At 41.2% G+C, this 15,473-nt stretch overlaps 1 protein-coding gene across 1 annotated transcript in view; it reads left to right on the top strand.

Annotated features, from left to right (window-relative positions):
- The first annotated feature begins 550 nt into the window (after window positions 1–550).
- The window catches only part of RIPOR2 (RHO family interacting cell polarization regulator 2), a 96,022-nt gene continuing 81,099 nt past the window's right edge, over window positions 551–15,473 (top strand). The window contains 1 exon segment of the mRNA XM_073331852.1: window positions 551–692. Within this exon segment, the coding sequence (XP_073187953.1) occupies window positions 632–692 (61 nt within the window). The 5' untranslated portion in view covers window positions 551–631.

The raw sequence follows: 15,473 nt of genomic DNA on the forward strand, positions 1-15,473 counted from the left end.
CATTCTTGTTAATGAGACAGTGACAACAGCTGAGTTCAGTGTTAACTATATCTATTCAGCATGTACTAATTTTCAAACGCAAGGAAAAAAAGTGTTATCACTCTTAATATGCTAATTTAAAAAGTGTTCACTGAACACATGACACTCATAAAGCACAGTGGTATACTCCAGTTGAATTGTCCCTTTCTATAGAAAGATGAATGCAAATTATTCCCTGGTTCTATCATTGCCACCAACAAACATTCACAGTCATATGCAAAAACACCCCCACACTCATCTTTTAAATAATGTGCATGCTGGGCAATGTTGCTTTAGAACAGTATTCACTGCAATCAGGCTGTGAATGCAGTCTGCATTCTGATCTGAGTCTGTGCTGTCTGCATCTCCCCTCTAGGTTTCTTCTCTCTCAGCAAAAAGAGACACCCCACCTCAAACCCAATCTCAAAGGCTATGGCTAAAAACAAGAAGCCTTATTCATATGAATGAAACTGTTTTTGTAAGTGCAAATGCGGAAGCTGCCACCACCAAAATGTTTAGGAAACTGGTGAAAGGAAATAGCCCTCTTGTAGCCTAGAAACTAATTCAAGCATTCAGCTCTGTAGCAGCTACCTCTGGCTGAGCTGTGGCCACGATGCAGCACATAGAGGAAGATCTGACTATTCTTGGAGAAGCAGATGATATCTTCTGTGAAGGTAAAGAGACTTTTATTAAGCAGATCTTTTTAAAACACAGACTGAAGACAGGTTTGTACTTAGCTTGTATTCTGTTTCTTTGGTAAAAGTTGAAGTTCTCCACTGGCTCAGGACAGCCGCTAGGGCTCGCAGCGATAAGGTTGAAAAAGACTTGCTTTCTCTTGGTAAAATAATGGGAACAAAAGCTTTCTGGGTGCAATATAGTGAGTGAGCTTCATATTAACTAGGCAGACAGGTTACACAGTGAGGGTGTTAGCTCAAAAGGGAAAGCAAAGGGGGAGCTATATACAAAAGTGCATCTTTTGATCTAAAAAGTTACACTTTGCAAAGTAAGCTAATACAAAGGGGCCTGTGTTCAGTGATTGACACTGTGGGCCTGATTCACCATGGCCATAAGGCAACAGTGCAAAAGGCTACTAAATGAGAATGGGAATGTTTTACATTTATATTTTGCGCTCACTTTCCATTGTTGTAAAGGATTCTACCAGGTGGAGGCCAATGAGAATCAGGTCCACGGTCTCTCTCTCTTCTCCCACCACTCCCCACTGCCTTAGACACAAAGGACTTGATCCGACAGAAGCCCTCCCTGCACAGAACTCCTGTGGTCTTCTATGGGAGTTCAACACACAGAGGGTTTGCAGGATTGGTCTCAAAGATTGCTAACCTTTAAACTCAGCTGCAACATAGTTTCAGCAAACTCAGTTTAAACAGTGTTTGGCTGGTCACTTGGGATGGGGCCAAACCAAGTTATTTTAGCCTGAGTAAAGACGAGACCAGAGAGAACACATTTTAAAATCCTGTCTTCAGTGATGTGCTGTCAATATTTGAATAGATTCCCCACAAATAGCCTCCCACCCCTTACGCTGTGACATATCCCTATGCCAGACGTGCAGTGCATTTGCAGAGGCAGGCTGAGAGGTCAGAGCATTTACTCCTGTGCTTTCATTTATACACAAGTACTTTCTAATAATCATAGTCCAGGAGGGAGGCAATGCCACGCAGCAAACCAACTTACACTTAGCTGGAAATCAGAGTAGCAGCCGTGTTAGTCTGTATCCGCAAAAAGAAAAGGAGTACTTGTGGCACCTTAGAGACTAACAAATTTATCTGAGAGGAAGTGAGCTGTAGCTTACGAAAGCTTATGCTCAAATAAATTTGTTAGTCTCTAAGGTGCCACAAGTACTCCTTTTCTTTTAGCTGGAAATGTTTATGCTTTGTACCTGAAAACAATACTGAGTATACAATAATGTAGCGCAAAGTTCAGTTTGTGCCGTTTGGAAGGAATATAAATCCTCCTGTTTCAGGGCTTAAACGAACCTCTAACTATTGGGGTTCTGGAGGAAGGTTTCCCCTGTGGGCAGCCTATCCCATAATTACCTACTGTAGGGTTTCTTGTAATTCCTCTGAAGCAGCTGGTAGTGTCGATGTCAGGCTACATCATTGGTCTGATTCAACTGAATTCCTTTGGGTACAGTTTTCAAAAGTGCTTAAGACCTACTAGAAGTCAGTGGGATTTAGGATCCATAGCCACTTAAATGTTTGTGATATTTTTGTCCCGTGTTCCCAATTTGAAATGTGAGGGGTAAAAGTGAACTTTTTTTTTCTTTTTCTTTTTTTTTTGAATACCTGCATTTGATATAATGTAATCCAGTCCAAAGACACACACAGAGCATTCATGCAATCCTTGTGGACTCCATGGCTAAATCATCTCTGGCAGGAATGACTTATCAGGAGCCAGCAAAAGGCTGGTTAGTGGGAGCCAGGGGAATCATCCTACCTTCCCTTTAGTTTAGTGGCAGACTTAACCAGAGGCTCAAGAGAGCCCCCAAAAGTCTTCCCATAATATCACTGTATAGTTGTAACATGATCTGACCCTCAGCCACATTGACTGGCTAGATGGTATTAGGAATAGGTTCCCATATTTGGGGGGGTTAACGGTCCATCTAGATGAGGGCCTCTCTATTTTCCCTTTGTCCTATTTCCTTTCTTTTGAGTGAAACACAGTATTTTGCTTTTATTTTCCAAAGCACTTGGTAGTGCCATTCATGGCCTCAGTGAGGGCCCAGTGCACTCCCATAGAGTGGGCCGTGCCAGCCAGTGAGGTGCCATCTTCTGAGTCTCAGAGCATTTCCTGAGCCACCTACTCTTGAATGGAAAAGAGAGAATCAAGGGGCAGCACCCAGCAAAGGAACCAATAGCAGCATGGTTCCATCAGATTAGTGTTACCAGAGGTTAAAGGAGGCCAGAATGGAAACAGGGCCAGCGCATGAGTGACACTGATCCTTCCATGTCTACTAAGATCCATAGATACCTACGAATTTTGGAGGCTGGATCCACTGCAAAACCCACCATAGTCTAGAGAAAAGAATTAGGAGGAAGTTTAAGTTCCACGTTTCCAGTTTTCTATACTGGTTAATGCTGCAAAAGGCCTGGGTCAACATACATTTGTTTCCTGTAATTCTATGTATCTCTACAGTAATGGGATACTAAAAATATCTGTAGCTTCATAATTATAGCAAAAATATGTCCAAAATTTCCCCCTTTTTAAGCTGTAAAATGTTGATAATATTTTTTCTGGGGTGTGGTAAGGAATGTCTATCACAGACTAGAGAGGTGACTTGCAGCACATGGTCTGATAGCTAAAGCTCAGCCTGAAGAAACAAACGAATTAACCAACATGAGGAAGAGATTTTTAAGGTCAGAAGGGATCATTGTGACCATCTGGCACGGCCTCCTTTCTAATATAGGCTATAGGACTTCCCTGAATTAATTGCTATTTCAAGACCAATAACTGTGGTTGAACTAGAGCAGAGCTTGTAGAAAAACATCCAATTTTTTTTTTAAAGATTTCCAGTGATGGAGAATCGCCCATGGCCGTTGGTAAATTGTTCCAGTGGTTAATCACCGTCAGGGGATTGGTCCTGCTTTGAGCAGGGGGTTGGACTAGATGACCTCCTGAGGTCCCTTCCAACCCTGATATTCTATGATTCTATGATTTGCATTTTATTTTTCAGTCTGAATTTGTCTAGCTTCAGCTTCCAGAGATTCTGGATCTTGCTACACCTTTGTCTGTCTAGCTTTGAAAAATCCTCTATTATCAAATTCTTGTTCCCTATATAGGGAATCAAGTCACCTCTCAACCTTCTCTTTGGTAGGCTAAATAGATTGAGCTCCTTGAGTCTATCACTATAAGCCATATTTTCCAATCCTTGAATCATTCTCATGGCTCTTCTTTGGCCCCACTCCAATTTATCAACAACCTTCTTGAACTGTGGACTCCAGAACTAGACACAGTATTCCAGTACGAGTCACATTGGTTCCAAATACTGAGGTAATATAACCTCTCTACTTCTATTTGATATTCCTGTTTATACATCCAAGAATTGCATTAATCCTTTTGGCCATAGCATCAGACTGGGAACTCAAGTTCATTTAATTATCTATGAGGATCCCCAAGTCTCTTCCAGAGTCACTGCTTCCCACGATAGAGTCCCCCATCCTGTAAGTATGGCCTGCATTCTTTGTTCTTTAACCTTAACTTTGGCTGTATTGAAATGAATATTATTTGCTTGCTCTAAATCAATGACCTGTCCTCTTTATTATGTGCCACTCCACCAGTCTTTATATCATCTGCAAACTGTATCAGTAATGTTTACTTCCAAATCACTGATAACAATGTTAAATATGTAGGTGCAAGAACCAATGTCTAAGGGACCCCACCAGAAACAAAACTTGCTTGTGATGATTATTTCCCATTTACAATTACATTTTGTGACCAGTCAGCTAGTTCTTAATCTATTTAATGTGTTTCTGTATCATTCTAGTTTTTTAATCAAGATACTGTGTAGAACAAAGTCAAATGCCTTACACAAGTCTAAGTATATTATATAAGCACTATTTCCTTTATCAACCAAACTTGTAATCTCATTTTTAAAAAAGATATCTAGTTTAACAAGATCCATTTTCCATGAATGCATGTTGATTGACTTTAACTATATTACTCTCCTCTAATTCTTTATTAATTAAGTACTTATCAGCCATTCCATTATTTTGCCCAGATTCAATAATTGCCTGGGTCATCCTGTTTATGTTTTTTAAATATTAGTCCAACATTAGTACAATACATTATTTCTATTTCAGTCCTCAGTGTTCCACAGAGCTCCTTGGCCAGCTCTTTTTAAATTCTTGGATGTAAATTATCCAGATGTACAGATTTAAAAATGTCTAACTTTAGTAGCTGCAGTCTCACATCCTCCTTAGTTACAGTTGAAATGAAATGGAAAGTATTTCATCATCATTGTGCAATAAGAATAAATCATCTACTTTTTCCCAAACACAAACCAGAAATATTTATTGAATACTTCTTTGACAGTTCTATCATTTCCATTGATAGATTTTCAGAAAGCCTTTGACAAGGTCCCTCACCAAAAGCTCTTAAGCAAAGCAAGCTGTCATGGTATAAGATGGAAGTTTCTCTCATAGATCAGAAACGGGTTAAAAAAGAGGAAACAAGGGGTAGGAATAAATGGTCAGTTTTCAGAATGGAGAGGGTAAATAGTGGTGTCCCCCAGGGGTCTGTACTGGGACCAGTGCTGTTTAACATATTCATAAATAATCTGGAAAAGTGGTAAACAGTGAGGTGGCAACATTTGCAGAGAATACAAAACTACTCAAGATAATTAAGTCCAAATCAGACTGCAAAGAGTTACAAAGGGCTCTCACAAAACTGGGTGACTGGGCAAGAAAATGGCAGATGAAATTCAGTGGTGATAAATGCAAAGTAATGCACACTGGAAAACATAATCCCAACTATACATATAAAATGATGGGCTCTAAATTAGCTGTTACCACTCAAGAAAGAGATCTTGGAGTCATTGTGGATAGTTCTCTGAGAACATCTGCTCAATGTGCAGTGGTGGTCAAAAAAGCTAACAAGATGTTGGGAATCATTAGGAAAGGGACAGATAATAAGACAGAAAATAACATATTGTGTCTATATAAATCCATGGTACACCCACATCTTGAATACAGAGATTAATAAGACTGGGACTTCTCATCTTGGAAAAGAGATGACTAAGGGGGGATATGATAGAGGTCTATAAAATCATGACTGGTGTGGAGAAAGTATATAAGGAAGTATTATTTACTCCTTCTTATTATACAAGAACTGAGGGTCACCAAATGAAATGAATAGGCAGCAGGTTTAAAACAAACAAAAGGAAGTATTTCTTCGCACAACACACAGTCAACCTGTGGAACTCTTTGCCAGAGGATGTTGTGAAGGCCCAGACTATAACAGGGACTTGGTAAGTTCTTGGGGGAAAGATCCATCCAAGATGGGCAGGGATAGGCTCCCTCTGTTGCCAGAAGCTGGAGGATGGATCATTTGATGATTACCTGTTCTGTTCATTCCCTCTGAAGCACCTGGCATTGGCCACTGTCAGAAGACAGAATACTGGGCTAGATGGATCTTTGGTCTGACCCAGTATGGCTGTTCTTATGATGGATCAATACCATTGTTAGGATTCCTTTTGTTCCTGATATACTTAGAAAATTCTATGTGATACAGCTGAGAGGGCCAAACTACACATACAAGTGTATGTCCTGAAATAAGATCTTATAATTAATTTCCTTATTCTTGCATTTATATGCCACCTTTCATCTCAAAGGACCTTAGAGAGTTTTACAAATGACCACTTTGAAACACTTTGCCCATCTATGAAATGCAACCACTTCTGGTGTGAAATACAGCAACTTTTTAACAGTGCACAGACATGTTAGCAACAGATAGGAATCAAAGAATATTTATTCCACTTAAAAGTACAGAAGTTCATTTACATAAATTCTTATATGGCCTTCATCATCCTAGTACCTAAGCAATCACCAAATAAGAATTTGGGCAGAGCATTAAATTAACACACCTGCTCTTGAGAAAATGCTATTTGGTTTTGGTGACTATAAGTGTTTGGGATTTTGAGTTTATATCTTTTAGAAATACAGTACCTTGAACAGCACAAAGCTCCCTAACGCCATCATGGGGTATGAGTACACTAGAAGCCAGACCATACCCTCCATATGACCTAGATTTTCCTTATTTCCCATTCATGTACAAACTTAGCAAGCTCGCAGCCCCATGTACTTCCACATGTATAGTTAGCAACTATTGATATATCTAAACTTAGAACTTAATTACAGTTATTAGCAAGTCTTTTAGACAGCTACTCCACACTAGCCTGTACTCACTCATGCTCATCTCCCTCTCTCACCGCTGAATAGCCTGTCCGGTTGCACTTAGGGTAGCTGACCTACTTTTCAATGGTTTCTGTAAATCTAACACAAAATCCTCTTAATTCTTCCAGAGTATGAAAAAGCAAAAACAACTATTTTTGATAATATTTAGTAAACAAGAGATCCATTTTAGACAGTCCACAACTATATACATGAAATCCCAGAGGTCCTTTCCCTGCCCAGAGCTGATTTGCTTACTGGGTCATTCAACCATTCTCTCAGCATTGCCATCTACTGAAGAGCTCCTTGAAGAATTGTAATTACATTGACTGTGCACAATATGTTTTAAAAATGTCTACGAGTTTGCTTCCTTGTGAAAGTCCCTCTTTGAAGAAATAAACCTAAATTGCTTAAGTTTCATGATTGGGGTGAGTTTTACCTGAAATTAGGGTGAAAATAACACTCAATATTCATTTGATATATGTTTGTGGTAGGGAAAAAACTAGGAAAGATCCTTCCTATGATTACTGTAAGTTTAAAAGACAATTTTATATGGTTATTCACAAAAACCAATACCTTCATTCAATTCTAGTTAAGGTAAAATAATCTCTTCCTTAGCCAAAAATATTCCTTAAAAGATTATAGTTTTCTCTAATGCACAAATCTTTGAAAACCTGGAAAATCCAAGTTAAAATTCCACATGTAAAAGTAAATCATTCAAAAAGTGTAAAAAATGTACAGCTGAGGTAACACATATGACCTTAACTCTGCCTCCTTAGCGCCACATTGAGACAAGCTTATTAATTCTTACAACCATCATACAGGTTCATCTCTTTAGTGACCACAAAACCAAATAACTTGCTCTTAATGAACTGGTGTGAAGCTTTTCTCAAAGTGGCACTTCTGGGCCTTATGTTCTTTGGTGACCAGAACGATGCAGTGGAATACTTTTGAAATGGAGTGAGAGGGGGACTTTGTCAAGTAGAACACTATCTTGGAATTTTCAAGCAGTTTGTATCTTTGAGAAAATGGCAATATTCTATTGAGGACTTTTTGGTTAAAGTGAGTAAGTTTATTCCAAATGTAATTCCAAATGAACAAAGATTTTTGCATGGGAATTCCCTTAGTTTATAAAATAATGTTTCAATATTGCTAAGTGGCTGGAGTCCTTAAAGATATAGTAAGCCCTGCAGAGACTGAGGTGAAACTTTCAAGCACCACAGGGACTTCGGCAGACTTTTCACGCCACTTGGGAATGAACCTCATTCCTACTTAGACTGCCTCCTGTCTTCACATGTGGCTTCCTCTCTCCCATTCCCCATAAAAACTCCTTGCCCCACTCATAGGGGTTGCATGTTTCTCCTCCTTCCACACTACAGAGTGCATCAAATTGATGCATGTATTATCAAACTATTGAGTGTACACTTTAAAAAAAGACATATGCATTTCAAAACTATTTGTATTCGTTATGGGTAATTCTCTATGACTGTATATTTTCACAAAAACAACTTTTAGGAAGTGGGGAAATAAGTATTCAAACACCAAGGACATATTACTGAATATTCTTTACTGAAGACCAACCTCTGTCAAATGTATGAACCCTGGGCCTAGTCTATTCTCATACTTCTGGGACATTATGGACAGTTTGTACTGAAAGCTGTTATAGGTCATCACCAGCCCTACCTATCCCTTCAGCTTATCTCATGTGCCTAGAAAAGGAGAATGCTTACGGCACACTGAGCTGTAGTGACAAGAAAGAAGAATGCCCAATAGTTCATCACCAAGGCAACAGTGTTTTCTTGAAGAATATATATTTCTTAACGAAGGTTTTTTAGCCACAGGCCCAGATTTCAGCACATTTAGCCAAGGACTTTTATAGACCTTGTTATCATTCAGAACAAGGATGGATTTTTAAAGTATGTGACATATAATGTTTTCATTTTTTAATTTCTTTTTTGTTAAACCAACTCTTCATTAGTCTGTTTGTTATGCCAGTCATTGCTGATTGCGGTTACCAGATGGAAAGGTAACAGAACTAAAAAGGAGTCTGCTCTGGTTGTTAGTTCAAGGATCCACAATAAGATAGTTGGACAGGTCTGCTCACCCTTATCTCCTCCCACCCCACCCCACCCCACGATGGTTTTTAGATTTTCAAAGCCTGTGCTGTGACAGCTGGAGAATTATTTGTAACAGTGCATTAAGCTCTGTATTTTAAGTAGAAGTGATTGATTCTTTAAGGATGGCATATTTTTTTACAAAATAATTAAATCAGAGATTGTTTCTGCACTGTTGTCTCCCTCTTTTTTTAATTAAAGATCTTTGATCTTGTTTTCCTAACTCTGCCTTGATGCCAGCCTAACTGACTTCCATGACTGACACTATTTTTGGATGGATAATAAAAATAGTAATGAGAAAACCAGGCCACCTAAAATGGTAGCATTTTGCCAGCCTTCTGAGAAGAAAGCAGGGTACATATGGGCTAGTGAAGCAACTTACTAGATGTGCTCAGACAGCATTTCAGGCTGCCAAACAAGTGTCTTGTCAAAATTTGACCCAACATTGCCTTTCCTTCATATCAGCTTTCTCTAATATTTGTAGTTCCTTGTCTCAGGTACAGCTCAGTAAAAAATATAAGGGCTCTAGTGTCATACCAAATTATTAAAATCATAAAATAAATTTGGAGTGATTAAAACAGTCACTTAGCATATATACCGGTAACGTTACCCCTTTAACAATTCAGTGCACAGTTTCACAGCCTGCTGTGAACACACACCCACACAAAAACATGCTAACCATGTCTTTGTGGTTGGTGTCTTAAGGGTATGGCACTCACAAATCCACGAAGCCAGGAAGTTCAAAGTTAAGGCTAATGCTTAGCTCACATGTTTGTGTGGAAATGGAAAACGGTACAACAGCATGAGTTAAAGACAGAGGGCAGAACTGTCAAATGCTTGACAGTGTTAAAGTGGCACATAAATGTTGAAAGTGAACCTTGGCTCATAGAGCTATTTAAACTTGATTTTCAGCGGGTTCCACATAACAGCATAATTTCTTTAGGGGATCCCTACATCTGATTTTAATCTATGGAGTGTGGCCTGGTCCCATAGAATTTGAGTCAAAATTTCAAAAGCTGCAAGCTGTGAGTTGCATCGGAGGAGGGCAGCTGAGTTAGTCAAGAGATTTGAATATGGTTCCCATTATGGCTTCAGTTGAAACAATCCCATTTAAGTTTTGAATGTCACCATTTCATGGGAATGACCTTCCAAAAGGCTAGATGGATGTGTGCTCTCGAGAACATTTTGCATGCAATATAAGAGAAGGTACTTATTCCCCAAACAACCGTCTACTTTCTTGTACCCAAGATTATAGTCATTTTTTGACTGGATAACAGGTGAGACTAAAGTGCTAATGAAAAACTTGGTGGAATAGACTGGATTGTAAACTTTCATAAATGTGAACATCTGTGAATTAAGAATGGATGGACACTGACACAGTCTAACTTAATTGCCCGGCCATTAAAGGATTCAAAAGCCCAGACTTTCCAAAAAAATGGGTGCCTAAAGTTAGTCTACTAAAACTTAATTTTCAAAAGTGCTGAGCAGCCAGAAGCCAATTGGGAGAAAAAGAACAAAAAGGACCGGGTCATTCAAAAGACAGAGTAAAATAAAGAGTGGGGCTTTCACAAGTGCTTAAACAATTTAGGAGCACAAGTTCCACTGGAAGTCAGTTCCACCCTAAGTAAATAAACAAACAGTGAAATGTGGCAGCAGTAGAAAATACAAGGGAGGGACACAGAGGAATAAATACACTAGGCTGCATCTGCACTTAGAAATTTGGCAAACTCCTGCTATTAGCCTAGCAGCAGTGCAGCTCAGGTGGTGCTAACAGCGGTGGCAGTGGTATTGGAGAACAGCTGCTTGCCATTTTGCCAGTATGTTGCCTAATCCTGCACATTCTTATCCATAATGGTAACCAGTCTACATCAATGCTCCTACAGTTGCTAGACCAATGGTGGGAGAACTCCCTAAAATTCTTGCTGTAGACAAGGTCTAGTGGTGATCCCAGTGAACAAACCTGTTCATGGAGTCTCATTGTCTAGACCCATGTTAAAAATAGGGCCCTGAACTCATCCCACTGCTTCCAAAAAACAATATACCTAAAACACACTTATTCAGAACACTGCCCATAATCAGCTCATTATATGACCCTCCTTCATTAAGTGAAAGTATGTAGCAGAGACCAAAATTACATTCACTTTACAAACAGGTAGTTGCAACACCTCCAATTTCATCATCCCAGGCTCTCCTTTTAGGTGGCCTGTCTTCCTTCCTCTCCTCTTACCAAACCTAAGAGGAAGCAACAATAAAATGACAAGCTTTTGTGCAACTATTTCTGTGCTACCCTGAATTCCAAGAAGCTGTTTGTGAAAGTGACTATCCTTTCCTGAAATTTCATGGCACTTTTTTCTGAGTGTATAATCTGAAGTTTTAAAACCCCAGTGCTGGGTCACCATTCCATTAACTGGAACTCTTGGACCCAAGAAAGTGTCAGTCAATTGTCAGTCAATTCAGCAAGAAACCTGAAGTTTTCCCTAAGGGCTCTTTCCCTAAGGGTATGGAACGGCTTCCATATGAGGAGAGATTAATAAGACTGGGACTTTTTAGCTTGGAAAAGAGACAACTAAGGTGGGATATTTACTCATAACACAAGAGCTAGGGGTCACCCAATGAAATTAATAGGCAGCAGATGTAAAACAAACAAAAGGAAGTATTTCTTCACACAACACACATTCAACCTGTGGAACTCTTTGCCAGAGGATGTTGTGAAGGCCAAGACTAGGGTTCAAACATGAACTACATAAGTTCCTGGAGGAGAGGTCCATCAATGGCTGTTAGTCAGGATGGGTAGGTATGGTGTCCCTAGCTTCTGTCTGCCAGAAGCTGGGAATGAATGACAGGGAAGGGATCACTTGATGATTACCTGCTCTGTTCGTTCCCTCCGAAGCACCTGTAGAAAGACAAGATACTGGGCTGGATGAACCTTTGGTTTGACCCAGTATGGCCGTATTAATGTTCTTATGTACTGCTGAAAAGGACCTGCGGGTTGTAGTGGATCCAAAATTGAATATGAATCAACAGTGTGATGCAGCTGCGAAAAAGGCTAATATTCTGGGGTATATTAACAGGCGTGTCATATGTAAGATATGGGAGGTAATTGTGCTGCTCTACTCAGCACTAGTGAGGCCTCAACTGAAGTACTGTGATCAGTTCTGGGCATCACACTTTAGGAAAGATGTTGTGTAATGAGGCTCCACTCAGCACACTGGTGCCTCTTGCTGGCCGTCTTAGGGATTAGCTCTGCAGATTGGTACACCCTCTCCCGATGGTGCCTTGCCCACTGTCACATCTGCTTTCTGACCCACGTCACTCCAGGGACCGCAGCATCTTCCATGTCACTATCTGTGCTCCCTCCTTCCGGGGGTTTAGTATGGCAGTCCAGCCACTTTCCAGTGGCGAGAGGGGGGACCCAGGCCACCCACTACTCCGGGTCCCAGCCCAGGGACCCTCTGAACCGCAGTTACTTACTGTGGTCCTTTGCCTTGACTACTGCTGCATTTCCCTGGTCCACTTCCCTGCAGCCCCAACATCCTGCTCAGTCCCAGCAGCCCATGTGGAGCTCCTTCTGGACTCCCTGGGTCCCTGCCTGCACTGCTCTGTCCAAGGTGCTACAGGGTTGGAGCCTACTAGAGACACAAAAAGAAAAGGAGTACTTGTGGCACCTTAGAGACTAACCAATTTATTTGAGCATAAGCTTTCGTGAGCTACAGCTCACTTCATCGGATGCATACTGTGGAAAATACAGAAGATGTTTTTATACACACAGACCATGAAAAAATGGGTCTTTATCACTACAAAAGGTTTTCTCTCCCCCCACCCCACTCTCCTGCTGGTAATAGCTTATCTAAAGTGATCACTCTCCTTACAATGTGTATGATAATCAAGGTGGGCCATTTCCAGCACAAATCCAGGGTTTAACAAGAACGTCTGAGGAACAGTGGGGGGGGGGCAGGGAGGAATAAACAAGGGGAAATAGGTTACTTTTTATAATGAATCAACCATTCCCAGTCTCTATTCAAACCTAAATTAATTGTATCCAATTTGCAAATTAATTCCAATTCAGCAGTCTCTCGTTGGAGTCTGTTTTCGAAGTTTTTTTGTTGAAGGATAGTCACTTTGAGATCAGAAATCGAGTGACCAGAGAGATTGAAGTATTCTCCGACTGGTTTATGAATGTTATAATTCTTGACATCTGATTTGTGTCCATTTATTCTTTTACGTAGAGACTGTCCAGTTTGACCAATGTACATGGCAGAGGGGCATTGCTGGCACATGATGGCATATATCACATTGGTAGATGTGCAGGTGAACGAGCCTCTGATAGTGTGGCTGATGTTATTAGGCCCTGTGATGGTGTCCCCTGAATAGATATGTGGGCACAGTTGGCAATGGGCTTTGTTGCAAGGATAGGTTCCCGGGTTAGTGGTTCTGTTGTGTGGTATGTGGTTGCTGGTGAGTATTCGCTTCAGATTGGGGGGCTGTCTGTAGGCAAGGAGTGGCCTGTCTCCCAAGATTTGTGAGAGTGTTGGGTCGTCCTTCAGGATAGGTTGTAGATCCTTAATAATGTGTTGGAGGGGTCTTAGTTGGGGGCTGAAGGTGATGGCTAGTGGCGTTCTGTTATTTTCTTTGTTAGGCCTGTCCTGTAGTAGGTGACTTCTGGGAACTCTTCTGGCTCTATCAATCTGTTTCTTCACTTCCGCAGGTGGGTATTGTAGTTGTAAGAATGCTTGACAGAGATCTTGTAGGTGTTTGTCTCTGTCTGAGGGGTTGGAGCAAATGCGGTTGTATCGCAGAGCTTGGCTGTAGACAATGGATCATATGGTGTGGTCAGGGTGAAAGCTGGAGGCATGTAGGTAGGGATAGAGGTCAGTAGGTTTCCGGTATAGGGTGGTGTTTATGTGACCATCGTTTATTAGCACTGTAGTGTCCAGGAAGTGGATCTCTTGTGTGGACTGGACCAGGCTGAAGTTGATGGTGGGATGGAAATTGTTGAAATCATGGTGGAATTCCTCAAGGGCTTCTTTTCCATGGGTCCAGATGATGAAGATGTCATCAATATAGCACAAGTAGAATAGGGGTGTTAGGGGACGAGAGCTGAGGAAGCGTTGTTCTAAGTCAGCCATAAAAATGTTGGCATAAATGTTGGCCATGCGAGTACCCATAGCAGTGCCACTGATTTGAAGGTATACATTGTCCCCAAATGTGAAATATTTATGGGTATGGATAAAGTCACAAAGTTCAGCCACCAGGTTAGCCGTGACATTATCGGGGATAGTGTTCTTGACGGCTTGTAGTCCATCTTTGTGTGGAATGTTGGTGTAGAGGGCTTCTACATCCATAGTGGCCAGGATGGTGTTATCAGGAAGATCACCGATGGATTGTAGCTTCCTCAGGAAGTCAGTGGTGTCTCGAAGGTAGCTGGGAGTGCTGGTAGCGTAGGGCCTGAGGAGGGAGTCTACATAGCCAGACAATCCTGCTGACAGGGTGCCAATGCCTGAGATGATGGGGCACCCAGGATTTCCAGGTTTATGGATCTTGGGTAATAGACAGAATATCCCAGGTCGGGGTTCCAGGGGTGTGTCTGTGCAGATTTGATCTTGTGCGCTTTCAGGGAGCTTCTTGAGCAAATGCTGTAGTTTCTTTTGGTAACTCTCAGTGGGATCAGAGGGTAATGGCTTGTAGAAAGTGGTGTTGGAGAGCTGCCAAGCAGCCTCTTGTTCATATTCGGACCTATTCATGATGACAACAGCACCTCCTTTGTCAGCCTTTTTGATTATGATGTCAGAGTTGTTTCTGAGGCTGTGGATGGCATTGTGTTCTGCACAGCTGAGGTTGTGAGGCAAGCGATGCTGCTTTTCCACAATTTCAGCCCGTGCACGTCAGCAGAAGCACTCTATGTAGAAGTCCAGTCTGCTGTCTCGACCTTCAGGAGGAGTCCACCTAGAATCCTTCTTTTTGTAGAGAGACAGTCTTCCTGCCTCAAGCTCCAGGCGGCTACTGATTCTGCTTTGCCCTGTGGCTCTTCTTATATGGGCCTGCTGGGCCCAGATTGACTGCTCCTCACAGCCTCTCTCCTTTCGGTCACTTCCCCACACAGTTTCTCTAGGGCCCTATTAACCCCTTACATGACAGTGTGGGGTGGATGCCCCATCACATGTGGACAAACTGGAGAGAGTCCAGAGGAGAGCAACAAAAGTGATAGACAATTTAGAAACCCTGACCTATGAGGAAAGGTTACAATAACTGGGCATCTTTAATGTTGATAAAAGAAAATGGGGGAGGGGAGGAGATGGGAAACCTGATAGTCTTCAAATATGTTATGGGCTGTTATAAAGAGGACTGTGATCAATTGTTGTCCATGTCCACTGAAGATAGCAGGAGAAGTAAAGGGCTTATTCTTAAGCAAGGGAGATTTAGGTTAAATATTAGGGGAAAC

This window comes from Lepidochelys kempii, chromosome 2 (assembly GCF_965140265.1).
Source record: "Lepidochelys kempii isolate rLepKem1 chromosome 2, rLepKem1.hap2, whole genome shotgun sequence".
Lineage (NCBI taxonomy): Eukaryota > Metazoa > Chordata > Testudines > Cheloniidae > Lepidochelys > Lepidochelys kempii.